The 24,530-nt window shown below is 51.4% G+C and overlaps 11 protein-coding genes across 11 annotated transcripts; 6 read left to right on the forward strand and 5 right to left on the reverse strand.

Annotated features, from left to right (window-relative positions):
• Window positions 1-804: 804 nt before the first annotated feature.
• Window positions 805-3,268, forward strand: BDQ94DRAFT_179887 (uncharacterized protein; the record flags this gene model as incomplete). Its single annotated transcript, XM_026773502.1, has 4 exons — window positions 805-1,834; window positions 1,901-2,318; window positions 2,403-2,694; window positions 2,749-3,268. 4 exons carry the CDS (start codon window positions 805-807, stop codon window positions 3,148-3,150), a joined length of 2,142 nt encoding a protein of 713 aa, XP_026625125.1. The 3' UTR covers window positions 3,151-3,268.
• Window positions 3,269-4,063: 795 nt separating this feature from the next.
• Window positions 4,064-4,885, forward strand: BDQ94DRAFT_171364 (dienelactone hydrolase family protein; the record flags this gene model as incomplete). Its single annotated transcript, XM_026771741.1, has 2 exons — window positions 4,064-4,281; window positions 4,369-4,885. The coding sequence occupies 2 exons, from the start codon at window positions 4,064-4,066 to the stop codon at window positions 4,883-4,885; spliced, it is 735 nt and encodes a 244-aa protein (XP_026625126.1).
• A 545-nt stretch (window positions 4,886-5,430) lies between these two features.
• On the reverse strand, window positions 5,431-6,506 carry BDQ94DRAFT_171365 (aldo/keto reductase family protein; the record flags this gene model as incomplete). The annotated part of the gene is made up of 2 exons (XM_026771742.1): window positions 5,431-6,377; window positions 6,443-6,506. 2 exons carry the CDS (start codon window positions 6,504-6,506, stop codon window positions 5,431-5,433), a joined length of 1,011 nt encoding a protein of 336 aa, XP_026625127.1.
• A 795-nt stretch (window positions 6,507-7,301) lies between these two features.
• BDQ94DRAFT_145490 (uncharacterized protein) lies at window positions 7,302-7,951 on the reverse strand. Its single transcript, XM_026766649.1, has one exon. The coding sequence runs from the start codon at window positions 7,931-7,933 to the stop codon at window positions 7,430-7,432; it is 504 nt and encodes a 167-aa protein (XP_026625128.1). The 5' UTR covers window positions 7,934-7,951; the 3' UTR covers window positions 7,302-7,429.
• A 591-nt stretch (window positions 7,952-8,542) lies between these two features.
• On the forward strand, window positions 8,543-9,064 carry BDQ94DRAFT_171367 (uncharacterized protein; the record flags this gene model as incomplete). Its single annotated transcript, XM_026771743.1, has 1 exon — window positions 8,543-9,064. One exon carries the CDS (start codon window positions 8,543-8,545, stop codon window positions 9,062-9,064), a length of 522 nt encoding a protein of 173 aa, XP_026625129.1.
• Window positions 9,065-9,662: 598 nt separating this feature from the next.
• On the forward strand, window positions 9,663-11,556 carry BDQ94DRAFT_179890 (putative general amidase; the record flags this gene model as incomplete). The annotated part of the gene is made up of 6 exons (XM_026773503.1): window positions 9,663-9,953; window positions 10,009-10,131; window positions 10,182-10,334; window positions 10,384-11,238; window positions 11,287-11,371; window positions 11,420-11,556. 6 exons carry the CDS (start codon window positions 9,663-9,665, stop codon window positions 11,533-11,535), a joined length of 1,623 nt encoding a protein of 540 aa, XP_026625130.1. The 3' UTR covers window positions 11,536-11,556.
• A 209-nt stretch (window positions 11,557-11,765) lies between these two features.
• BDQ94DRAFT_179892 (tannase and feruloyl esterase) lies at window positions 11,766-13,588 on the reverse strand (the record flags this gene model as incomplete). The annotated part of the gene is made up of 1 exon (XM_026773504.1): window positions 11,766-13,588. The coding sequence occupies one exon, from the start codon at window positions 13,586-13,588 to the stop codon at window positions 11,837-11,839; it is 1,752 nt and encodes a 583-aa protein (XP_026625131.1). The 3' UTR covers window positions 11,766-11,836.
• Window positions 13,589-15,077: 1,489 nt separating this feature from the next.
• Window positions 15,078-15,706, forward strand: BDQ94DRAFT_145491 (uncharacterized protein). The gene is made up of 3 exons (XM_026766650.1): window positions 15,078-15,181; window positions 15,237-15,372; window positions 15,486-15,706. The coding sequence occupies exons 2-3, from the start codon at window positions 15,266-15,268 to the stop codon at window positions 15,661-15,663; spliced, it is 285 nt and encodes a 94-aa protein (XP_026625132.1). The 5' UTR covers window positions 15,078-15,181; window positions 15,237-15,265; the 3' UTR covers window positions 15,664-15,706.
• Window positions 15,707-15,732: 26 nt separating this feature from the next.
• Window positions 15,733-19,084, reverse strand: BDQ94DRAFT_171370 (uncharacterized protein; the record flags this gene model as incomplete). Its single annotated transcript, XM_026771744.1, has 3 exons — window positions 15,733-16,893; window positions 16,943-17,068; window positions 18,494-19,084. 3 exons carry the CDS (start codon window positions 19,082-19,084, stop codon window positions 15,733-15,735), a joined length of 1,878 nt encoding a protein of 625 aa, XP_026625133.1.
• Window positions 19,085-20,629: 1,545 nt separating this feature from the next.
• BDQ94DRAFT_171371 (uncharacterized protein) lies at window positions 20,630-21,853 on the reverse strand (the record flags this gene model as incomplete). Its single annotated transcript, XM_026771745.1, has 4 exons — window positions 20,630-21,026; window positions 21,093-21,466; window positions 21,519-21,623; window positions 21,683-21,853. 4 exons carry the CDS (start codon window positions 21,851-21,853, stop codon window positions 20,630-20,632), a joined length of 1,047 nt encoding a protein of 348 aa, XP_026625134.1.
• Window positions 21,854-22,454: 601 nt separating this feature from the next.
• BDQ94DRAFT_160153 (GMC family oxidoreductase) lies at window positions 22,455-24,344 on the forward strand (the record flags this gene model as incomplete). Its single annotated transcript, XM_026769176.1, has 2 exons — window positions 22,455-22,670; window positions 22,734-24,344. 2 exons carry the CDS (start codon window positions 22,455-22,457, stop codon window positions 24,342-24,344), a joined length of 1,827 nt encoding a protein of 608 aa, XP_026625135.1.
• Between the last annotated feature and the right edge of the window lie 186 nt (window positions 24,345-24,530).

The raw sequence follows: 24,530 nt of genomic DNA on the forward strand, positions 1-24,530 counted from the left end.
TGTGTTCAGACCAAGGCCCAAATGATAGCTTTTCGGTTCTTGGCAGGGATCGGAGGCAGTGTACCACTAACAGTAAGAACCTACAGATCAAAAACGAAGTTCCATGTGCTGACTGTCGAAATTGCTTTCTAGATCAGTGGGCATACTGGGAGACCTGTTTTCCCCGGAGCAGCGTGGCACATCCATGGCAATCTATACTTTGGCACCGCTGCTGGGACCGGCGGTTGGACCCATAGCCGGGGAATTCATCGTCGCGAATATCTCTTGGAGATGGATTTTCTATACCACATCGATCGCCGATGGTCTCCTACAGCTTGCATTGTTTCCTCTACTAGGAGGAGATCTATGCACCTAAGCTGCTCATAGTCAAGGCGCAGGAAAGCTCCGGTTGGTCTCTGGAAGCTCAGCGCGCGACTTCGCGCTATGAGTACTTATGCGGTAGGCTGAAGCCATTAGTGTTGCGTTTCTTATCATAACTATTCGGTTAGCACGCTCTTGAATTTTACATTGGTAGACAATCTCGCTTTGTATGGGTAAGCTCTGGGGAGCACTCAACGCAATGATGATCTCAAGCGGCCGGGAAGTGAAACCGAGTCCCCACTCTCGGGAAGCCAATACACTTCCTATTACAAAAGTCAAAACGACTACGACACATTCCGGCTTTTTAGCTTAAGGCCGATAATTCCGGTGCTTTGCTGCAATACTTCTAGCGGGAGCCGCCCATTCGGGAAATTCCTGTTTTGTTCCTGCTTTCACTCTTGCGCGCTCCGGTAATCACCTTGTTGTTCAGCGGTTGTTCGCGCCATGGCTGATCGAGCAACCACCCTCGCGCGCGGAAATGGAAAGCAGAAGTCGTGCGAAGCCTGTCAGAAGACGAAGGTCAAATGCGATTATAAGACGCCGTCCTGTGGTCGGTGTTCTCGAAGGGGAACTATGTGCTTGTACAGCCGTACACCTGGGACAAACAAATTTCGGATCACAAAAGGGGATGCCAGTGCCCCATATACTGTCTCGTGGGCTCCTACCCGCTCCAATGGTTTGTATTGTGATTGCGTAGTCACTAATCCGCGCAGAAGGCCATGCGCAGATCCGCCATTTGCCCCACCCCGAGAAGACATACCGGCACAGGGCATCACAATCCACACAGTGGCCTCAGCAGACACGGGCTTCCTGGGGCCGACCAGCTATCGGGCTGAGGTGCAACACGCCGCACATTCGCGCATCATTGTAAATACTGCTCAAAGTATGGGACATGAGGGAGCGGCGGACGCTCAAGGAACCCTGACGGTCGAACTGGAGCGCCTGGAGCAGGGTCTAAGGATCATTGACTATCTAAATGCGCACGCCACCTTGATCCGCAAACTGGTCGACCGGATGTATACGCTGGGCCGACTTGTGATCATCCCGAAAGTCATCATGCGAGGTGTACTAGATAGCCTATGGGAGGCACTCAGCGAGGATCCCGTCCAGAGCGATCCTTTGAATTCGAGATGTGCGGTTCACATCTTTGAAAACTCATACAAGCCCATGCCCTCGGGCAAGCCCATTGGGGTGGAGCAGTTTTGCTCCTTGATTACTGGGGTCAATGTCCGGTGGGAGACTATTGGGAACGTCCTAGTGATGGCCTGCTTGTGCTTGTGTCATATTCCCGAATCGGAGGCGACACTGTTGGATCCGTCAGCTAGCTCCACGCCGGCGCAGATTCTATCTCGACTCCGAGAAGTGACGAATCGGGCGATATTTCTCTGCAGTGGACTCCCACTGTGCAATGAGCTGGTGGTCTGTCTGAAATATAACCACATGTTGCTTATGTCTCAGCTCTGGGGCAATACCGGTGTGTGGCTACCGGCCCGCCATCTGAGACACTTCTGGTGCTTGAGCTGACTTCGCAAAATGCCAGATCAGCGAATTTATTATGCTCTTGGGGAGCTGACGTCTGCTGTATATGCCACGGGCATGCACCAGCACAGGGGGTCTGGTGACAAATATCCCAAATTTCTCAGTGCATGGCGCCAGAGATGTTTCGCCATTGTTTATTCGATGGACAAAATCTTTGCCACCTTCTTCGGGAGACCACCATTCCTCAATCGCCACTACTGCAATATAGAGCCAGTCGTTGAGCTACGCGGCGTGATAGAAGATCCAAGCCACCCAACACTGGAGAGGCTCGACGAGGTCTATTGTAATGAAAAGAGCGGGAATGATCAACCGGAGCCGCCAGGCTACCTCCGTGTTCGTTACCTCCTGTCCATTGTTCGTGAGGAGATTCTCGAGCTTCACCTCGGAACAGCGACTCACGACGTTTCTGTAAAATCAGAGTATGATTTATTACCGGTCTTAGGCTCAGCCCCCTCGCTTTTGCTACTACTGGTCCTCTGGATACTGCACTAACAGTTTCGCAGACAGTTAATCCGCAAGCTCCAGTCCCTCTGGGAGTCCTGCTCTCCTCGATTACAATATTCCCCGCAGCTATGGACAAGACCCATGCCACGTCAAACCATCTGGTTCATCTTTGCTCTCCACTTGGAACATCGCTACTCGTTGTTCTTAATTCAACGGCTCCGGGCCCAAAAGTGTCCCTCCGAGTCCCCCGCTCCGTTGCTGTCTGTAGCCAAAGATATCCTGTCAACCATTCTGGTACTTAACAAAGAGCGCGAGCGCCTACGAGAGATCCGTAGTGACTTGGGCAGTGTGGTGGGTTAAAAATCACGATTCTTCGCGGCAAACATGCTGATGGGCCGCTGCCAGCTTCTTCCCTTTGGACTCCCCACCGCAGAAGTACTATTGCAAGATCTGCTTCATACTCCCGTGGAATATCCGAGCATACCGTGTGGACGACCTTCCCGGTCGGATACCATCCGCGACCTCATTCTGTTCGTCTCGTGTCTCGAATGGGCTGTTAAGCCGGAGTCGGGTCATTTCGAATTCGCGCAAACCATCCAAGAGAGGTTCACCCGGCTGCTCGATGCGATCCTTGACCCACAGCGTAGCAGACCAGTCCAGGTACCTGGTAGCGCTGCAGGTGCGGAATGGCCTCCTGAAGACAGCGGATACCTTAACCCAGAGCTCGATGTCAACCACTTCGTCGATTGGGACCTTACTAGTACCCAAGCTGTCGGTTTTGATTTGTTGAGCGGGTCGATAATCTGAGGGTCGCAAATGTTAATTGTGGACCAAAACAGGTACGCAGTGCTTCCCAACATATAAATCGCATCAACTTGACAAGAGCACTGGGAGATGGATGATGGATAAATTCAGAGTACGTGAGGCTATCTGAGGAACTAGCTAAAGCCACCAAGGTGGGCGCTGAGTGTGCAGCCTGAGGCCGCAGAGCCGTCAGAACTTTGAACGACTTGTCATGACATGATTATGAGAAAATTTATGGCATAGTTTTTAAAAAGAACTAATATTCTTTTTTATCAATTGTCTAAAGTTGTAGTTTTTATACTAGTTTTTACCATGACATTTGCGCTGAAGTTACTTAAACAAAAAATCTATATATCGAATGAGATCTAACATACAGCTGACATAAATTATCAAAGGCACAAAGTAGGAAAGAGTTCTGCTTTCTTTTTTCTCTTTTCAAGATCGAGTAATTTCTACAGTACAGATAGACTAAGCCAGTCACCTGTGTCATAAATATAGGATACAGATTTCTATCAGAATTATCGTTACTGCACCTAACCCAGGTATTTTGGATTAGGCTTAACCCACCCGCTGCAATTTCAATTCCGACCTGCTAAATCCAAAGAATTCCAATTAGGTGGCCCACCTAGCTTAAAATGGGAACCTTGAACGAGTACGGAATTTCCTCATATAGAAGCTTTGCCCATTCCCCCCCGATCCTGGCCGCTCGACGCCAAAGTGAGTCTATTGTCGAGCCGGGCGAGCTTGGCTGTCTCTTTCGCCCACAGATGCCGTCATGCTCACAAATTGTCAGTCTTAGTCTTGGACTCTCAGTATTTGTAGATTCCCATGAGAGCCCACCGCTTAACAGTCTAGGCCATCTAGTTGTTCGCTTGTCATCCTCCTAAGTACCTACACCATTTCACGTCATCAAATGATGGCCTGCGACGCCTGCAAGTCAGGGTTTCGTTGGCAAGGAACCCCGGTGGGCTCCGAAATCACGCTGAACGGCAACCCCACGTATGTGACTGGCGACTCCAAATCAGCCGCGATCTTGATGATCCACGATATCTTTGGTTGGACATTGCCTAATGCGCGGCTTCTGGCTGATCACTATGCCCAAGAAGCAAATGCCACCGTCTACCTCCCGGATTTGTAGCCTACCCTACCTCCCCATGATTATTTACCTACCCCTCTCCACCCAAAAGTATGTGCTCACCAGGCTAATCCGTGAACCACTAGTTTTGGTGGCGAGAATGTCCCACCCGAGATCTTAGACGACCCAGAGAAGAGGGAGGCCTTCAATGTGCCTGCTTTTATCGAGCGTAACACGAAAGACCAACGCTTCCCGGACATCCTCGCGTGTTCCCAAGCTCTGAAATCCGCGTATCCCAGAGTGGGCGCCATCGGATTCTGTTACGGCGGCTGGGCCGTCTTCCAGCTGGCAGCACGCGGTCCAGAGTTGTTGAGTTGTATGTCCACGGCACACCCAACCTTATTGACCGAGAAAGAGATCGCTGCGGGACGCGTTCCTGCCCAGATTCTGGCGCCAGAACATGATCATCGTTTGACTCCAGAGCTGAAGGAATTCTGCAACCGTGTAATTCCGGAGCTGGGCCTGCCCTATGAATATGTCTACTTTCCCAAAATGTCTCATCGATTGGCAGTCAGAGCGGATCTGAACGACGAGTTGCAGAAAGCGGAGCTCGCGAGGGCAAAGCGAGCGGCGGTCCACTGGTTCAATGAGTGGCTACACTAATCAATGGGCAAGCTTCGTTTGGTGGTATCCGAATCTATTTAACCATATCACCTAGCAATGCTTTTTGGCAACATAATAACCCGACCATAGCGTCTCGGCGTTGCCCGACTGCATGGCTTCAAGGTCGGTCAGCTGTTAAGATGGTTTCTGACAGTGGGATAGTGTAGCATCACATTGTTGTACCAGACTGAGTATGCAGAGCTAGGGCGGGATATAGAGCTGTGACATATAGGACTGTAAGTAATCGTGACGGAGATCCGCATAAACTCGGTTGTCACACATTGCACAGTTTTGACATTCCTTTACATCTAACATCCTCCTTTACCAAGGCTAGCGTTTGGTCTTAATCACAGCTATGTAGAGTCATGGACATGCCGGTCTAAATCCCGCTAGTCACCTAGAAATGCTGCTGCCTGATCAAAATACTTAGTGGTCATAATAGATCATTGTAGTGAGCTAATGAGAGTGTAGTACTAGTCTTATACATGAACCTGAACGAACATGTCCTCCGTCATTCCCGAGCTTGAACATAGCATCGGCAGTGATCAATGCCAATACTTTCGTACAGGGTCTTGAATCGCTTGCCAAGCGTGGTCGATGGCCTCGACAACATCATCTGGCAAGGGACCCTTTTCCAAATCCACCAGATTTGATTCCAGCTGATCAGGCCGGCTAGCCCCAATGATCAATGCGTCCCTGTCATCATCCTTCAACACGGAGTGGTGAGCCAGCCAACGGTATGTGCACTCGGACACGGTCAGGGAGTGACGTTTGGCAGCTTCTTCGATTATGCTGACAGCGGCGAAGCACGATTTGTTCCAGTATCGCGCATTCATTGTCGAGCTCGAGCCGTTATCGGGATTGTAGCGCGAGCCCTGCTCGAAGTCGTTCGTTTCAAAGTGGTATCTGCCGGTAAGGAGACCGCCCGCCAAAGGTTGGAAAGCATACAGGGCAATCTTGTAGAAACGTAGGCAGGGAACAAGCTCGTTTTCAATGGCTCTGTGCAATGGGTTGTAGATCCCTTGGTAGACAGAAGGCCGCACCCAGTTGTTCTGCTCGCATAGGTCATAGGCGCGAGCGACCTCCCAAGACATGAAATTGCTCAGTCCAAGCCGCTTGAATTTGCCCTCCCGATACAGCTCATCGACTGCTCGCATAGTCTCTTCCAACGGGGTTGTCCTGTCCGGAGCATGGAGGTACCAGATATCGACTGAGTCGGTTTGGAGGGCCTCGAGACTTTGAGAGAGAGCTTGGCGCAGATCGGCTGCCCTTAAGGTGTATTTGTCCCCAGGCATGCTTGTGTTGGCTGTCGGATAGATTTTGGTCGCTAGCTGGAGTCCCCGGGTCTGCCACTGACTCTGGCCCAGGAGCTCCTCGGAGGTGCCTTTCGCATATGCTCGAGACGTATCTACTTCAGTATGTCCGTGCTTCTGGAAGACATCGAGGACGGCCTTGATTTCTGCTTGATTGGTCTGGCGGCAACCACTGAGGCCTATAAGTTTGCGATTAGTATAGGAGTGGCGAGGGAGGACAAAACATGTGCCACGATGCACTCACCGGCCTGGCCCACGGTCATGGCGCCAAAGACGACCTTGATGTTGGTGGAGGGCTTGGTACTCATGTTCGGCAACAAACTATACAGCACGCAGTAGATGAATGTAGACAGAGAATGCAAACGCTTAGCAGGGGTCTTAAATAAACCGTCACAAATTAAGCCGCGATGCTAGGTGAGGAAAGATCAGGGCTATCTCCGGTAATCATCCGAGGAACTGCCAAAACCAGTCCACGCCGCGCTGGTGATGACACTACCGATTCGGCAGCTGCGCTTCTCTTGGTACAGGCCCACTTACTCAACTCAGTAATCGGGTTACAATTCGTACGGCAAGATTACTGTATACGGCAAGTCTTCATCTGGACGGTACCCCACCTTGCGCCTGTGGCCTACCGTATAGTCCCAGTTGCTTGAACAAAATTCCATCATACTGGCAGGTATAAAATTTTCTACCAACCTGAACTGACCGGGCTGTTAACCACCTCAGATATCATATCCGCACTTTCAGTTATTTTTTAGTCATATTATTTTTTTCTGTTATTAATTTCTTCTCATAGGTTATTATGCTACAGACCTCACAGAGTCTTCATTTTTCGGTTATTCTTTTATTACTTCTTTGATTTGATTTAGTTCATATTAGTTAGTTTACTATATCTTTTACTACACTATATTTTTTATATAGTATTAAGAATATCATCTTCCGAAAGAGGAACATTGCAGCGTGCCTATCTGAATAACCTAATTAAGAAGAGAAATAAATATTAGGTTCTACTCTGTTTTTCCTTCTAATAATTGTATCTTTCCTCTATATCTAACATTATAATTCAACTACCTTGGGAAAAAAAAAAAAAAAAAAAAAAAAAACACCAAGATCCTTCTCTTAATATAATATCTAATGCTGTATCATTCCTCCCTTAGCAGTGTCTTACACCCTGGACCGAGGTGAACGTACCAACAGTAATGAGATGGACATGATTGAGTGATTGCAAGCTTCAATTGTGAGTGGAAGGGATAGAATGTGCGAGCGTCTGAAGTCCGTTTGACCCCTTGTTCATCAAAGTGTTCAGAGCCTCGATGATGTCTGGCCGCGAGTCGTTGGGACTATTGCTGCTATAAAACTCCAGTGCTTCTTGGTAAAGGTCCAGATCCTCCTCGTAGTATTCTCGAGCATCCTCCATGATCTGCTCATACACGGTGATGTTCCATTCATGGTACAGCCCTTCATGGGTGCAGTCCCACAACGTCAGCATGCCGTCCTTGGCCTCCCCAAAGATGTTGTACCGGGCATAGATGGCGTCTCCATATCGCTGCTCTGCAATGGCAGTGCAGTACTCGGTGGCCCATGGTTCCACTAGATCCCCGGATGTTCGATTGAGCACTTCCGCGACGGGCAAATCGAGGAACAGCTGCTCCGGGAGGGAGCTTTGTCCGCCAACTGTGACTGTGGTAAAGGTGGTTGAAACCATAAAAAGAAGTTGGTGGTGGTGCAAATGCATTTCAGTTGCAATGTGGAGGAAGTGAATCAACTTGCATTCTGAGGCAAGTCTAGAAACTCGGCTTTGCGACCGCGGAATTTAAGCCAAGCCAACATTAGGCTGCCACTGGTGGTTGCCTAATCGTATGTATTCTTGCCATCGCCATACCATCCATCGTTCATTTAGTCTGTCGGTTTGACCATCTTGACCGACGAGCCTGTTCAGTTCGACACTTTGCCGCTTTTGAAAGACTAATCATCAATGTAACCAGTAAATACCACCCTCGACACACACAAGTTTCCGGGTCCCTTGCCAAAATGGCCAGAATGCCCTGGACTGGGAAATGAATGTCTATGATGCGTGATTGCGCCAGGACAGTGGCACTCAAAGATGATCCCTTGGCTGGCATTTGCGAGTCTAGAGTCATTTTCGACCAAAGCAGGGCCAAGGGAAAGAACATTTATCCCGAACGTGCCCTGGACGCGGCCACATACCGACCACGAGCACTCAAGAAACACAACATTCCTCAGGCTTTATTTAATGCCTCGTGTCTCCCCACAATTGCGTGCAGGGTAGCTATTCCCTGCGCATCTTCCAGAATTACACTGAGCCTCTCATTATCTATCAGCCATGCGCATCGTTGCCATTGTCACCGGGCTTGTGTCCCTAAGCATCCTGACGGCGGCTCAGGGGGTCGGGGCCGAGGGCCCCGATGAGTTTACTGCGCTCGGCTGCCCCGACACCACCAAACCGCAGGCCTCCCAAGCCGAACAGCTCGCCGCCTGGGACGACTTTACCAATCTGCTCTACACCGAGAAGCGCCTCACTGACGCCTTCACCAAATATGTCGCGACCGGCTACATCAATCATTCGCCCCTCGTGTCTGCGAACGGCATAGATACCACCCTGGGCGAATTGTCAGGCATCGTCCCCAACGTGGATTCTCAACTGCAGCATGTGTTTGTCGGATGGGATAAGAATGGCACCGCCTATGGAACTGCTCATACCAAGGTTACTGGCAATGCGACCATGGGGATTCCCAACTCCGCCTTGGTCGACATGATCCGCATGGTGGGGACATGTTTAGTGGAACATTATGACGTGCAGCAAGCCGTGGATGGAACTGCCCCGAATCCCATTGCGTTCTTCTAAAGGCAGAAGATACATGTACCGGAGTCGGGGGCTCTGATTAGCACGAGAAAGATGGACGCAAGCGCAAATCTCTGCATGAACACTCACCGTTATGCATGTATAACAGAACTATTTGAGAAAGCTGGCCCGAACCCCAAGAGTTATGGCTATTACTTATGAAGATGGAACTTGATGTATAACATTATCTTTCAAAGATGTGTTCCTGCCCTGTAACAAGTCTGGCGGTCTGTTTCAGCAAATGGCTGGCTTGGATGATATCAGCTCGGATTTCCTTCCCGAAACCCGAGCACATCAGCAACTGCCTTGCTTCACCACTTCGGTGAGTCGAGAACAGGTCGTGCTTCGCAGTGCTGGTGTGCTTATCGACCAATGTCCTCTTACAATCAATGCTTCACATGAACAGTCAGCTAGGCAGAAGTGTAGCTTCAGGAAGGGGAAAGGATCTCCCATCCATCGTCTCCGGTACCCCGCGCGGGGTTGTAGTAGCAAGAAATCCTCGGCTCTTCTCCTTCCCGAGCCATAAAATCCATGGGTCTCTCTTCCCAATCCGAGCCATCCTCATAACATCAGATTTATATCCCCCCTTTGTCAAAACACCATGGCAGTCGAACAGTGGGAGACGATTGTGCAAAAGAAACAGGCCGACGCAGCCGCTAAGATTCCCCAGGCATGGCGGCTACCGGCTGAATTCACGGCAAATGTGTCCGAAACAGCCTCTACTAATGTGCTCGATGTGCCTCGCAAGTGTGGCTTATTGTCTGCTAAGCAATTGGAAATTACTGAGAATTTCGACGCCACGGCCTTGCTCGAGCAGATCCATTCCGGAAAGTTGACCGCTGTTGAAGTCGCCGAAGCATTTTGCCTTCGGGCGGCCATCGCACAGCAAGTGGTGGGATAATATCTCACTAACTGATCATGATCGTTAAACTAACGGTCGGATATAGACGCGCTGTCTGACTGAGACATTCTTTGATCTTGCTTTAGAGCGAGCAAAGGAGCTGGACGAGTATTTTCAGTCTACCGGAAAGGTCCGCGGGCCGCTGCACGGGCTGCCCATCAGTCTCAAGGTAGGCATCGCAGCCACGAGGTATAAGGACATGGATGTTGATGTTATCAGGATTGCTTCAATGTTGCTGGTGTTCCAAGCACAATTGGCTTCACTGCCTTCATCGCCCACGGTCCCGTGAAGAACAACTCCTCTGTTGTCCAGATCCTCCTTGACCTGGGCGCGGTTCTCTATGTCAAGACCAACATTCCCCAGACAATGATGGTATAAGCCCCTTCTTATATTACAACTGCCGGATGCTCATCATGACTAGGCCGCCGACTCCCACAACTACGTCTTTGGTCGCACCCTCAACCCCAACCGAACCAACCTCAGCGCCGGCGGCTCCTCAGGTGGCGAAGGCGCTCTGATTGCCATGCGCGGATCAATCCTGGGTGTAGGCACCGACATTGCAGGCTCCATCCGCATCCCTGGGATCTTCGACGGAACATATGCCCTACGCCCATCTATCCATCGCATTCCCTACGGAGGCCAGACAGGATCCGGCCGCAAGGGTCTAGCGGGCATCCGACCCTGTGCCGGCCCACTAGCCACTTCCGTGCGAGACCTCGGTCTATTCATGAAAACAGTCGTAGACATTGACCCCTGGCAATACGACTCCTCGACCATCTTCAGCACCTGGCGAACCGCCCCTCCGAAGGAGACCCTCCGATTCGGCTTCATCCTCGAAGACCCGCACTTCCCCGTGCACCCTCCCATTCTCAACACGCTGACTCGCGCAGTCGATGCCCTGAAAGCCGCCGGCCACGAAGTCATCAACCTAACCACCCCATCTATCAGAGACGCCCTCCTTCTCGGCTTCCGAACCTTCGCCATGGACCCGGCACGAACCGCATTCAGCCACATCACTAAGAGCGGCGAGCCACGCATCCCTGCTCTGAGAACTACCGACCTGCCAAATATGGATTTGCCATTTGAATGGGCCCCGCATACCCTCGAGTCCCTTTATGATCTGAATGTGCAGCGGGAGACGCTGTGTGAGCAGTTCCGACAGTTGATCGTCCAGAACAAGATTGACGCGATCATTATGCCGGGGTATCAGGGCACAGCGGTGGCACATGATCAGGTCGGATGGGTACCGTATACTGTTTTGGCTAATGTTTTGGATGTATGCCGACTCACCCCTGGACCATGTTAACTCGGCTGACAAGTGTAGTATCCGGCTACGATTATTCCCTACAGAAAGGCGGATAAGGCTGATGACGCCAAGTATGTCAGGGATGTGACTTACCGACCGCCTTGTAAGTTATTCTCAAGTAGAATACCAAGACTGTTCTGACGCTTTGCAGATGTTGCGGACGACGTGGAGGGTGCGCCGTGCTGTGTGCAGCTCATGGGAAGAACAATGCACGAGGAGGAGCTCCTGCGGGATACTGCGATCGTTGCCAGGGTCTTGGGGAAATGAACCGATTAATCAGTGCAGGGCTATACGATGCTTAGACATAGTGTTATGAGTGTATGGCTGATGGTTGTGAGATTAGCAATGAAATAGGCACGTCTCATAGTAGTCATTATACGATCAAGCTGGCTCGGAAACTAAACTCCACTACTTCCTCCTATTTTACAATGGCAAATAAATCGGACCTTATTGTCTTCAACAATGATATAGTGTAATCGTGAACGTATATTGCGTCCAGTAAATATTATCATCGAAGAAAGCTAGAAGTAGAGTATATCATACACATGCGCCATCAAAAATAACAGCACTAGTACAGGGGCAGCTTGTACGCATCAAAATCATAAACCCAAGTCTTATACGACTCCTCATCAAACACGCAGTCCATGACGGTGCCGTTGTTCTTCCACAGGGGACGCAAGGGCCACGCGCACAACTGCTGCTGCTCACCCTCACGCTCACCAGCCAGCACGGTGGCATTCAAGCGGGTCGGGAAGACGCCTCCCTCGACCCATTGGATCAGAGTCTCGAGGGTGGTCTGCGGGAAGGGTCCATTAGGCTGGGTAGTGCTAGACGCGCAGTGCGCCGCACCAGGGATCAGATACAATCTGTTCCACTCGTTCAAAGCCTCGGAGCTCTCGTTGAACGACATGCCGGGGTACATGATCTGGCGGACGGATTCGTGATAATGCACGGACGAACCGGTCGGGATACTGGGGTCGGACTCGCCGTGCACGTGAATAATCTTTCCACCGGCTGATTGGAACGGGGTCAAGTCGGGCCAGGTGGTCTGGAGGCTGTCCTCGTAGCGCTGCCAGCCGAGCTCCATCCACTCCTTCAGGGTATCGTACGTGACGTTGTCCAGGCTGGAGAGGTTGTCTGCATCACGCAGCTCCAGGAAGCGGGCAACCCATTCACCGCCCAGGGAGGTAATATCTAACTCCCATTTTCCGGTGTCGTAGTTGTACTGGGTCTGGGCATCGTCAAAGGTGGAGGAGGGCTGGTACCAGATGTAAGCACGGCGGCCGTCCAGGGTGCGCAGGCCGTCGAGCATCTTGCTGGCTGCGGCGGCACCGATAGCAGAAACGGTGCCGTTCTGGGCGGGGGTGGTGTTGGACATCGAAGTGCGCTTCTTGAGGACTGTCGTGGAGGTGGATGCCGGGCAGGAGTAAGGAGCACCAACGGTGGAGTTAACGTTGAAGTGCAACTTGCACAGGTCGGTACGAGCCACCACGCCATCGACACGGCCGTCCAGGGCATCGCACGCCGCAATGGTCAGGTTAACAATCTTTTCCAACTCACAGGTAGGAGGATAGTAGCCCAGAGTGTGCTCAACCACGTCGGGGTACAGGTGGTTCACTTGTTGTTGACCGTACCGGAAGGCAGGAGCACCGATAACGGCTCCATCCCACTGGTCTGCATAGCGTTGCACCTGGCTCCAACCTTCGCGGCCACCTTCCGAACAACCTTGGTAGTAGGCGTAGATCTTGGAGTCACCGACGCTGTAGAAGTTACGGCTGAAGGCTTTGCCGACGACGGTGAGCTCGTGATGGGCGAGGTAGCCAAATGAATACAGCGCCTCGTAGTTGATGGTACCGTTGGCTTCGAGGAAGACAGCGTCGAACTGTGTGTCGAAGCCTCCGAAGCCACCATCCGTGATACCTGCTGCAGCTCCATACATCACACCACCCGGCAGGGAGCTGGATCCAGAGTTGATGGCAAAGCCACCACCACCTGTGGACAGCCACCGGTTTTGGTAGTCCTCGGGAGCGGGCAACCAGAGCTCCAACAGGAAGGGGGTATCAAGACCAGGCCGAGTGTACGAGAGGGTCACGTTGCAGTAGCTGTAGGAAGCAGCCGGGAAGAAGTAGCTACCCGATGTGGAAGCATTGTAGACAGCACCAGCGGTGATGGATGAAGTGTCGATCTCGAGACCTTCAATCTCATCGCTGCTAGGCAAGGACGACTTGGCGTGGCTGGTAGTACAGACATCCGCCAGACTGGCTGCCTGGGATAGGACAATGGTCGTGGCCCCGGCCAGGACCCCGAGGGCGGTTCTCATAGTGAGAGAGATGCTAAGGAGTTGCAAGAAAAGAAGAGAAGAATGGTTTGAGAACTGATTCTGGAAGTCCGCCTGTCATACAGAAAGCAGCTGAGATAGCGTTGGCGATGCCACTACTTATAATGTTCACGATGCTATGGTTCCGTGATCATCTCTATTTTTGTTCGGAAATTATTGTTTGGAGTAAACGGCCAAGGGCACGAATCACCATCAAGCAAGAGATGCACGAGAAGGCCGATCTCTCCTGGTTTGGGCAACTTAACATGTAGATCTCGTGTTTCGTGGTATGTATCGAACCAAGCTTCAGTCGGAGAATTTAGACTCGAAGGGGTGACGTTGTATGTCCTGCTCCTCCCACGCCATCTTGGACACTGACAAATTAGGTGCTCGGGACGAGTTGCGGGAGCCACATTCAATATGGCATTAGTTTCTTCAGGTTGGTACACTTCCTACCACCTAAGAAGTGGTTCATTCCAGGGTGTTACTCCACTCAGGTTGATTGCCAAGATACAGTAACCATCTTGAGTGAACGGCTGCGATGGTGGGTGCTGCTGAAAAGGTTGTGCCAGCGGGCCAGCAACGGGCAGTGCGTATGCCCCTTGGCCGGGTCTGCACGAAGGATTGCATTATAGGAGGATCGACAGAGCGACGGGAGAAGAGTTATCCCCACAAATCAAGGGAGTTGATTTACATCTTGGCAAACTTTGTCGGGGGATGGCTACAAATGTGGTGCGTGGTGTTGTTGTGCGGGTTCGGGGAGAAGAGCGTGACATGATCTTGTAGGTAATCGTCACGCTGTCGAGAGACGAGATTGCAAAGATAGTGTAGACATTCTCCAGGGCGATCCGTGGCTAAGCGAGATGAGTAGCAGTCCTTGCGTAAGTCTGCAGAAAAGACCCCTGGATGTCTGCAAGCCGACGAGGTAGTCTACCTGTTGATTGACGGAGGCAGTCGGGGGAAAATGACTGGAGGGGGAATCTCCGCCGACCTCGGCTCCAGCTGCCCCGGGCGGTGTCCAGAGCCGGACCAATCCTGTGATTGCGGGTGGTTCCTCCGACTTTCGCTCGCCGTGTCGGTGCCGATATTCCCTTTTCATCACCACTTAATCGCTCAATATCCTCCTCACCCCGAGGTACTCCCGTCCATCTCTTCATCGGCCCGTCCCTTAATAATCTCGCATTCCATCTCGTTCGGGCTCGTCTCGAGTCCCCCTATATCTCGTCCATGAGATTACGCAGCACTATAATGTGATCGCTCTCAACCTGTTGAGCTTAGCAGTCCGGCTCTATTCGGCCGCACACTGATTCCATTGCCCTCCAATCAGTGCTCTGGGATGCCGCGCATTCTTGCTGGCTGGCGGCCCCGCTTTCAATCTTGTTTACTTTACCATGGTGGATCCGCGTTGTCTGACGCCGTGGAGTGATGCCTAGAAATTAGTTTCTGACCCCCTTCAGAATTGGATAGTACCCCATGCCGGTTGAGTTAACCACAAGGGTTCGGCCTCCGACGAGCACAGGCGACGGGCCTTAGCACGGCCAGGGTTCATTGCTTGGTCTCGGGGCTGGTGTTTATCGGCCGAACACGAGGTTTCATGTTGGTCAAAGATCAGGAGTAATTCGCTGCTAAAAACTCTGACACCATCGGCCAGATGTTGCTCTCCAGCATCGACTTTGCATTATGGACATTCAGGCTCCGCTTGTCAGGCTGAAATTCCCAGTCCCCGCATTCTACATCTTTGAAGTTTGGGGTGATGCCAAAATCTCCGATGGATTGCGGGATTTCAGGGTAAATATATAACCACCCCGCCTGAAGGTATATTGCTGATGGAGTATGGAGTGCTAGTGGTCCACGCTTTCAGCAGGAATTGGTCCCTTACTGACGTCATTATATTTTGCAGCCAATCATTCCTTCAATGCGGTTATTTACTTAGTATATACGAAGCGCTCGAAGATTCCTCATTCCGAAGTACTCAATATCGTCAACATCTCCCGTTTCGGCTCCGTTACGTAACCAACATGCCGGGATGTATACTAAAGATCTTGAAAGGCTTCAAAGTTCTACCATCATTTGTCTAACGCCGTCTAAATGAGCAAAAAAGCAAGGTTATATGTGGCCACGAATGCACTTGTAAGTTGCCTCCACATTCACTGCGACCGTTGAGGCTCGTATATGGCGCCGATCTCAGAGATGCAGTCACAATCCACATAGATCCCAATAAGCTTCGAATCTTTCGGTGGTTTATAAATCTTATCTATTGGTTCCTGCTCATATATGTCACTTGCAGTCTCAACGTTGGCTGGTATATCACCCCAGTAGAGATGCCGGTCACACTGCGATCTCTGATCATTGGGGATTCCGAGGCTGAAACATCGCTGCGTCCCGTCCCGTTCGACCTCGAATTGAATCTCCAATAATGCAGTACCGGACGTCTTCACTGACAAGCCCATAATAATATCAGTACTGGAAAATTCCACGACCTGACGGGTCATACCGCTACGTGTATCACCGACGGCCGCTTGATTGCGTGACTGATAAGTGAATCTCAGTCCAGAGATTTCATCCCCATAGATACAGGCTTCTGCCTTGACAATCTTCCTTCCCCGGGAAGAGCCGTCTTGTCTCTTGAAGTAAAGCTTCCGTACACGGTCATATGGAGGAGACAAGGTTGGCATGAGAGTGCGCTGTCTCTGGCTTCCGTATGGGGACATGACTGCGCGAACCCTATCCGACTTCGCGCTGACTACCCATGAGATAGCCGTCAGCTCCTTGTCAGGGTCACGTAGATATTGAGACTGTATGACTGCGCCGGATTGGAAGATTGGAGTGGAAAACCTCGCCCAGTGCATCCCCGCGTCGATCCATATGGCTGCGATGTTGCCTGTACTCAACTCAGGGAACTGGGAAATGAAACTATCGAAACCGACCCATACAGTAATCGATTTGATTGCCTCACCTGGATCCAATTCAAGGACTTCACCGTGTAGTGGACGTATCCATTGTCCAACAACATTTGGACTGGGGTGATTATAATACTCAATCTTCAAACCAGTGATCCAATGCCTAGAGCGGGAATAGTGCGTATTGCCTGTAGATGCGGTGATTGTGCGAACTCCCTTGAGAGATGCATAAGTTTGGTAACATTTCATATCGTTCTTCTCGCTACTATTGTGGTGCAACATCAGATCATATTGTATCTGATCCTCCGGTACCCGATGACATTCGCGGTCCAAATTGTGCGGAATCGCGGGTAGGGCGATGCAGAATTGAGAATGAATTCGGAGTTGTTCGAAATACTTTCTGTATGCCTGTCTTTATTCAGCTGCTGTTTAGACGGATGGAGAGGGTTCTACATACGGCTGGCTGGACAACAATTCCAGTGATGGTATGCCGAGGTGGCACACCTGATATTGTTCGGACGGATGCATTGAGACGATGGAAGAGCGGGGCAAACGTGGCAGTCCGTCCATAGTTGGTTGAGACCTAGACCGCGGTCAGCATGGTGGCGAAACCTTGGAGACGATGTAGAACGGACCTCAAGCCCGACCAAGCGAACGGCTCGGGTATGATAGCGGTTATCTCTCAGAACCCTTATTTGCGTGATACGCTCTCCATTCGAGCTATCTAAGAAAAAGGACATCACATTTTCGCCAACGACGCCACACTTCACAACATTGCCATGAGAGTAGCGTGCAACCATCCCAACAAGTGGATGGCGGTGAAATCTCAAATGGAATTCAAGAGTTGTTAAGTCCCTGAGACGAAGACCCCTTCGGCCACCGAAGTCAAAATTCAATAGCGGATTAAAGGGCCCAGAGGGCCTGCAGGGGAGCAGGGGGCTGATGAATGAACTCATCGCAGTGAAACAGGTGGCATCCACAGATGAGAATCGGCACGTGAAGGGAGCGTGTTGGCCGCGGAAGAATGGAGTGGTTTCGGAGCGTGCTTATAGGGTTTAGCCACTTCGCCAAACCCAAGTGCAACAATTTTGAACCGATCCAAACCTGCTAGCAGATAGTACGGCTCCTTTCCACCTGGAATGGACAGTATGCCGCGAGCTGTTCCTTTGATGTCGGGCTTGCCAACCCAGTGAGACTCTCCCAAATTAGCGCATAGTATCCGAATTGCCCTGAGCCCTTCTGGGGAGAAATGTACTTCGAAAGCCCTGATATGTGAGCCCCTAGGTATGTCAATCCATTCCTCAGTGTCTGGGTTGGGGTAGCCAATTGAATGACTGATTCCACTTCTATCACCTGCCGGGAACAGTTTGATACCGGATATGAATTGCCTTGAACCAAGTTTAACAGTCGAGATACCAATTCGGAGTTGACGACGATTTCGCAGAGCCACCAGCGACTGAGCCTTTCGGTAAAGCAATGGACATTCATCTTGCAAAGGACAATGTGCCTCGGCGGATGTTAGATGGCCAGAAAAATAAAGCATGACTTTTGCGCGTAGGTGATCTCCCGTGGAGATCGCTATATCCACCAAGACAGGAATATTGCGTCGAGATTTCTCCGGACGATAGCTGAACCCTTGCCCACCATTCCGCTTAGTAGGCTCTAATTCAACTAGAGACGCAATATGCTCCAATCGCTGGCAGATTTCCCTTCTATTGGCTAGTGCTCGCGAACTGCTCCTTGAATATGCTTTTGTACCGGCGTAGAGCTTGTACCAGTCCCGTGACGTATGGAGGCCGGGGAAAATGAAGTCAAACTCCTGGCCGAGCATAAATCTACTCCGCCAGTAGGACTGAGGGAGCTTGGCATTCCTTGCCCGCCAGTTTAGATATCGGCATGTGAGTCTAATATTTTGGACCAGACGGTAACTTAAATATGTAAGGACCTCAAACAGCATTTCATCCGGTAGCCTGCTAAAAATATTGTACCCAGACTCCAACACACTTACTTGACTCCAGGTGTTATGGCATAAATGTCGCTCGTCGTCACTTCCCGGCTCCATACCTCTTGGCGGAATAGGGCCTCGCTCGTCGCGCCTTATGCTTTCGAGTTCATCCAGAGAGAATATTGCACAAGGGTCAGCAAATCCAAAGTACTGACTACTATCTTCTGGACCAGGGGCTTCGGGGGCAGGACTGTAGTAGAGTTGGTCGAAGACCGACCTCAAGATGGTCGCATCGTCTATGAAGACATTACTTTGGCGGAGCCTCAGGAGAAGCAATTTCCAACATGAATTGTGGAATGCGAAACACCCCCGATTTACTGAAAAGTCCCGAATCACCCATAGGTCCAGGGCATTGAAGTCGGCCACGTCGAAATAGGCTTGATCTTGGTCGACTGATGCGTGAAGGATATTGTGGTTGCGTATCACGCCGACCCCAGTGACCGCGATTCGGCCCGTGTCATCGTCGACTGCATAAAGTCCCCGGACTTCTGTGGACCAGAGGCGAATGCCCCAATGCCAGGGTCCTGGGACATTTCGCAGCCGATCTTGATCGAGGAAGGACCCACATAGCGGGCAGACGAGTCTGGACCCCATGATCTGGTTGATAGTAGCTCAGTGAATGTCCCGGAAGGGCCTACCAGACGTCTAATTAGGTTCCGGGGAGACCTCAGCAGATGAATGAATTGAATGATCCCCGACGCGAGATATGGAGGTTCATTGAAAGAGAGAACTTCGAGGCAAAAAAATGGCAGGAAGAGGAGAATTTAAAGTGACTCGCATCATCATCCTTTTCTTCCTGTCGAAGGAAAAGCCCAATTTCTCCGTTCAGTTCAGCCGGTTGAATTCGTCACGGCCTAGTCACTGCCTGGCCATGTCGCTTGAGAACGCTATCACAGATATATCTAGGGTCGGAAGTTTCATGGCTATCTGATGCCTTTGGTAACCACACGGGCTTCAATACACTCGCCGCCAACCAATAAGTGACGTTGACCGGGCAGCGCTTGCACTTCATGAAGGAAGGTTGCGCGGTTCCAACAGTCAACTGCAGCAAGAGACATGCATTGACTTGCGAGCCGAATATCCGAATACACCGACAATGTCTAATCCCAAGCTGCGGCAGACTCCGCATGAAGGTGATCTTTTGGGACTGTCTGATTTCTCCATCCCCTCGGCGGCTACCAGGCTACAAGAGGTCCGTGCTGATGGATGCCTATCCCTCAGTCATTGATGCCATTATGGGTCGGTAAGTAGCTATCAAGCGCCTTGGAATATTTCGTATTGTCTTCGTTCATCAGTACCGCACTGCTTGACTATACAACGGACGATATACCGGGAATTTGGATGCTTATGTCCGTTCAGTATCAAGTCCACTTCTTCCCATACGTCTACACAGACCAACCTCGCTTACCAGTACGCATTGCACAATACCGAAAGCAACAGCACCGATGAGAAACCTATAACATCTGGCAGGCGATAACATTAGACTGGTTCTTCCTCAAACGCAACCACGGGTATAGCTTTCAAGACTCGGCACCCGAACTTTATCACATGATTGGACTTGACATTATCCAAACATTTCGCCCAGAAAAACATGGGGACTTTTCGGCCTGGCCACAAGTTCTAACTGTCAGATGTAAGGTCCTACCGGCAGGGGCTCCAGACTGGTGAAATGGTATGATTGTGCATAAATTTGTGGAATACCTTCGCTGTACTGTGAAGAATGAGTCGGGAAAGGTATATGCAGCATTGGCTACCAATAAGAGTGTGAGAATCTACCGTTCTGATGCTATGGCCACACCCGGGGAAGAGCTAATCCCATTTCATGAAGGGACCTTTGATGTGAGCAAGCATGAGAATCTTACCGAGATAGAGAGGATGTTGAACTATGTCATGCATAACGGACTGCAGTGGGCTCGGGTGGTAGGAATATGCTGGATTAGACTTGACGGCAAGATCCGTTGCTGATTCAATTATGATATTTTGACTTTCCATTGGTCTGTACGGCTATGTCTGTCTGGGCCAGAAAATGGGAGTTGTCCATAATGGAGGTACCCGAGCATAAGAATCCAATACATGTCAAAGTTATGGAATTATGCAGTCACACACATATGAAAAGTTCCTGAATTTTCCCACATCGAACTACCGGTCTGACTCCCCAATCACACTCCTTGGCATATGCTCGTCTTGCGAGCGATCATTCAATGATGCCTCGTACTCCACACCACGACTGCCACTCTTGGTGGGCTCCAGGTGCGTCAGAGGCATCTCACTCTCTGTATCCCGCATCCGTTTGAACGCCGAGCCCGAAGCACCGGACTGGGCTCCAGTTTGCGACGAGTAGGCGTTCTTAGCGGAGGAAAATACACCTGGAAATGCTGCCTTGAAAACAGGACGCATCATTGGCACACAGGCATTGGTAATGGCTAGTGCGGGCTCCGTGACACTCCAGAAGGCGGCCCAGATCATGCTGTATGAGACGTCGGTGAAGTCGACGGTGGTGAGGACATGAATACGAATGATGGTAATAGCCGAGATGCTAAGAACAAACTATTAGTATCCACAGGTTTCTGTGTTCAATGTTCACCGCATCGGAAATACTCACAACAAACCCACGCCGAAAATACCGTAAAGCGCCACCTTCGTCCCAGTCGACATCTGCAGTTTCCAAATATGGTGTACGGGCAGAGCCATGATGAGAAGATCGGTGACGAGGTTGAAGGCCCCAATGGTGGAAAAGGCGACATTCATGCTAGCGCAATGACCAGGCAAAGTAGCATCCCAGTTCTTCGCGAATGGTTGACAGATGAGGAAGACCTGCAGCATACTTCCGAGCCAGTAGGCCCCTGCGCAGCCCATGCACACTCTAGCGGCCATGCGAAATCCAGGTGTCACAAAGATGCGAAGATAGAAGAACAAATAGGAAAACTTGGCGGTGACCATGGCGTTGTAATAGACGATTTGGTAAACGATAAGCATCTAGTTCGGTTAGCGGGGGGATCAAAGCGCAGGACAAGCCTTCACATCGAACCTTAAAGATTAGGATCGTATTCATTGCAGGAAGTTCGGTAACGTGGTGGCGCATGCCGACTCGTGCATAGTGGTACTGCATGGCGAGCATACCATAGGTGTGCAGCTGGAGTGCGAGTCAGTCCCAAGCATGAGTCACTTCCTTCGTTCCACAGGTGATCGCACCATAGACACCACAATGAATGCATCATCCCACCAGAATTTACTTTGTCTAATTTTGCGCGACATGAACCGCAGCCCGATTGACGCCGTGCTCAGGGCCACCAGCACGGTATTGGCGATCAGCTGGTCGCGCACAATGGGGTATGCGAAAACATTGTAGAATTGAATCGACATGCCGGTATCCTGCCCCCGGGCATCATGGGAACCGTGACGGGGAAGAAGTTCACCAGACAGGCTGGAACTCATCCTACACGGGCGTGCAAGGCTGGTGGTACTTGAAGGAGTCAGCAACGCACAGTCCAAAAAGCCTTGCTGGTCCAGACAGCGACGATCCGGCTCGCGATCATCACCAAGTTGACTAGGCTCGGAATTGGGCTGTCAATTCCAGGCTGGTCAGTGAATTTAGTGTGTGAAGTGGGACCCGCCAGGATCTTTGGCGTGACGGCGGCGCTCTGTAGTGTTGGTTAGTAGGGCTAGTCCGCGCTGCTAATCGACTAGTTCAAACGGCGGCCGCTGTCATTCACTCCACCACGGCCAATCCAGCAATCTCCAGGCCAAATGCCGAGTCAAAGGCCGTTTGGGGGCTGCTCTATCTGCTCCACTGTGGCATTGCCAATCCCAATCTACCGTTATCTCTTTTGGTTCAAGTCCCATCAGTGCACTTGCCCCGTCGAGGCAGGAGTCTCAAACCGAAGCCTCCTATTTCATCCCGTGTGGCCCTGCCGACCTGCCTGCTTCTCCCCTTCCAAACACGCCGACTGACATTTTTCTCACCATGACCGGCCTGAAATCCTACGACTACATCATTGTTGGGGCGGGAACTGGTGGGCTGGTGCTCGCCTCCCGTCTCACCGAAGACGCTGATGTGAGGGTGCTCCTTATCGAAGCCGGTGCCAACCGCATGGGGGATCCTCGCATTGAGACCCCCGGATTCCTAGAAACATTGTATGGGAATCCGGATTTCGACTGGGATTATATGAGTGAGCCGCAGGTAAGGATTCGGTGTCTCAGCCTCGGGCTTATCATGCCGGCACTTGTCTAATCCCTGTTACAGGTGCATGTCAACAACCGACAAATTGCGCAGCCACGTGGCCGTGTGGTCGGTGGCAGCTCCACCATGAACTTTTCCGTTATCATGTATCCGTCTGAGGCCAATTTCGCCGCATGGAAGTCCCTGGGCAACGAGGGTTGGGGGCCTGAGGACATCGCTCCTTACCTACGCAAGTTCCACACCTACACTCCACCTTCTGAGGAGACTGCCGCTTTTCTCTCTTTGGATAAGTACATGAAGCAGGAGAACCAAGGGAAAGATGGACCGATTCCTGTCACTTTGCCTAATGTATATGGCCCCTTCAACCAGGCTTGGGATGAAACCTTTGGCCACCTGGGCTGGCGAACTGACGTGGATCCCATCTCGGGCCGCAAAGTCGGTGCATTCACTTCCCCTTTGTCTGTCGACGGAGCGACTGGTCGTCGCGGTTATGCTGGCGCCTACTACTCCCCTAAGGTGGCAGACCGACCGAATCTGGACCTGCTGGCTGAGACCATGGTGGAACGAGTCCTACTGACCAAGGACGCCGATGGTCTTGCTACTGCGACCGGGGTGCAAGTGAAGACAAAAGGCGAAGAGACTGGCGAGATCGTGGCAAATCGCGAGGTGATTATCTGCGCAGGTAGTCTCAACTCACCGCAGATCCTTGAACTGTCGGGTATTGGGAAACGCGACCTCCTGGAGAAGCACAACATTCCGGTGGTCGTTGACCGGCCCGGTGTTGGCGAGAACCTCCAGGACCACTGCCTAGCAGCCGTCAGCTTCGAAGTTGCAGATGGGCAAATCTCGGGAGATATTACGCGTGATCCCAATGTCGTGCAGTCCTTGATCAAGCTGTACGAAGAAACGCACTCTGGACCGCTAGCAGGAATGCCTGTCAGTATGGCTTACCTGCCCCTGATGGACCACGACGGCAGACTATCAAGCGAAAAGGTGGAAGAGCTCCTCACGCAGCACCTGGATCGACACATGAAGGATGCCCCATCCGCCCAGCAGCAGCAATACGCGCTCCAGCGCAAACTTCTTCAAGAGGGCCGCAACGCCTCAGCACAGTACATGTTCCTCCCTATCCAAGTGCACATGAACCCCGGCAAAACCACCATGTCGGACGTCCTTGCTAAAGCTCTCCCGGGAAATTACATCACAATCTTAGTCCTGCATAACCACCCCTTCTCCCGTGGTTCCGTACACATCCGTTCCGCCAATGCGAACGACAAGCCCATCTACGACCCCAACTACTTGTCCCACCCTCTTGACATTGAGATTCTAGCCCGCCACGTCCAATACCTCGACCAGGTCGCCGCCACCGAGCCCTTCGCGGGTCTACTGAAACCTGGTTCCCGACTTCCCGAGCGGGCTATCGATCTGACTGACCTTGAGAAGACAAAGGAGATTGTCAAGGAGCGTCTTTTCACCTGCTTCCACCCGGCGGGATCTTGCGCTATGATGCCTGCTGAGTTGGGCGGTGTTGTGGACTCTAAGCTGAAGGTGCATGGCACCCGGAACTTGCGTGTTGTGGACGCTAGTGTCTTCCCATTGGAACCGGCTGGCAATATCCAGGCTACGACGTATGCCGTGGCTGAGCGGGCGGCCGATATAATTCGGGGGCTGTGACCTGGTTGATAATGTTGCTATACATAGGACCGAAAGAGTAGCTTGACGTCTGAATGCGATTTATGTGTCAATGGCAGATTTGGAATGACGGGTATTATTGTTTGGCTGAAACTAGTAGAGGTTTCAGGTTTTCAAATGGCGACTGGATCTGTGTTAATGTCATTTTAGTGCGGAATGGAGGGAGAC

This window comes from Aspergillus welwitschiae, assembly GCF_003344945.1.
Source record: "Aspergillus welwitschiae strain CBS 139.54b unplaced genomic scaffold BDQ94scaffold_20, whole genome shotgun sequence".
NCBI lineage: Eukaryota > Fungi > Ascomycota > Eurotiomycetes > Eurotiales > Aspergillaceae > Aspergillus > Aspergillus welwitschiae.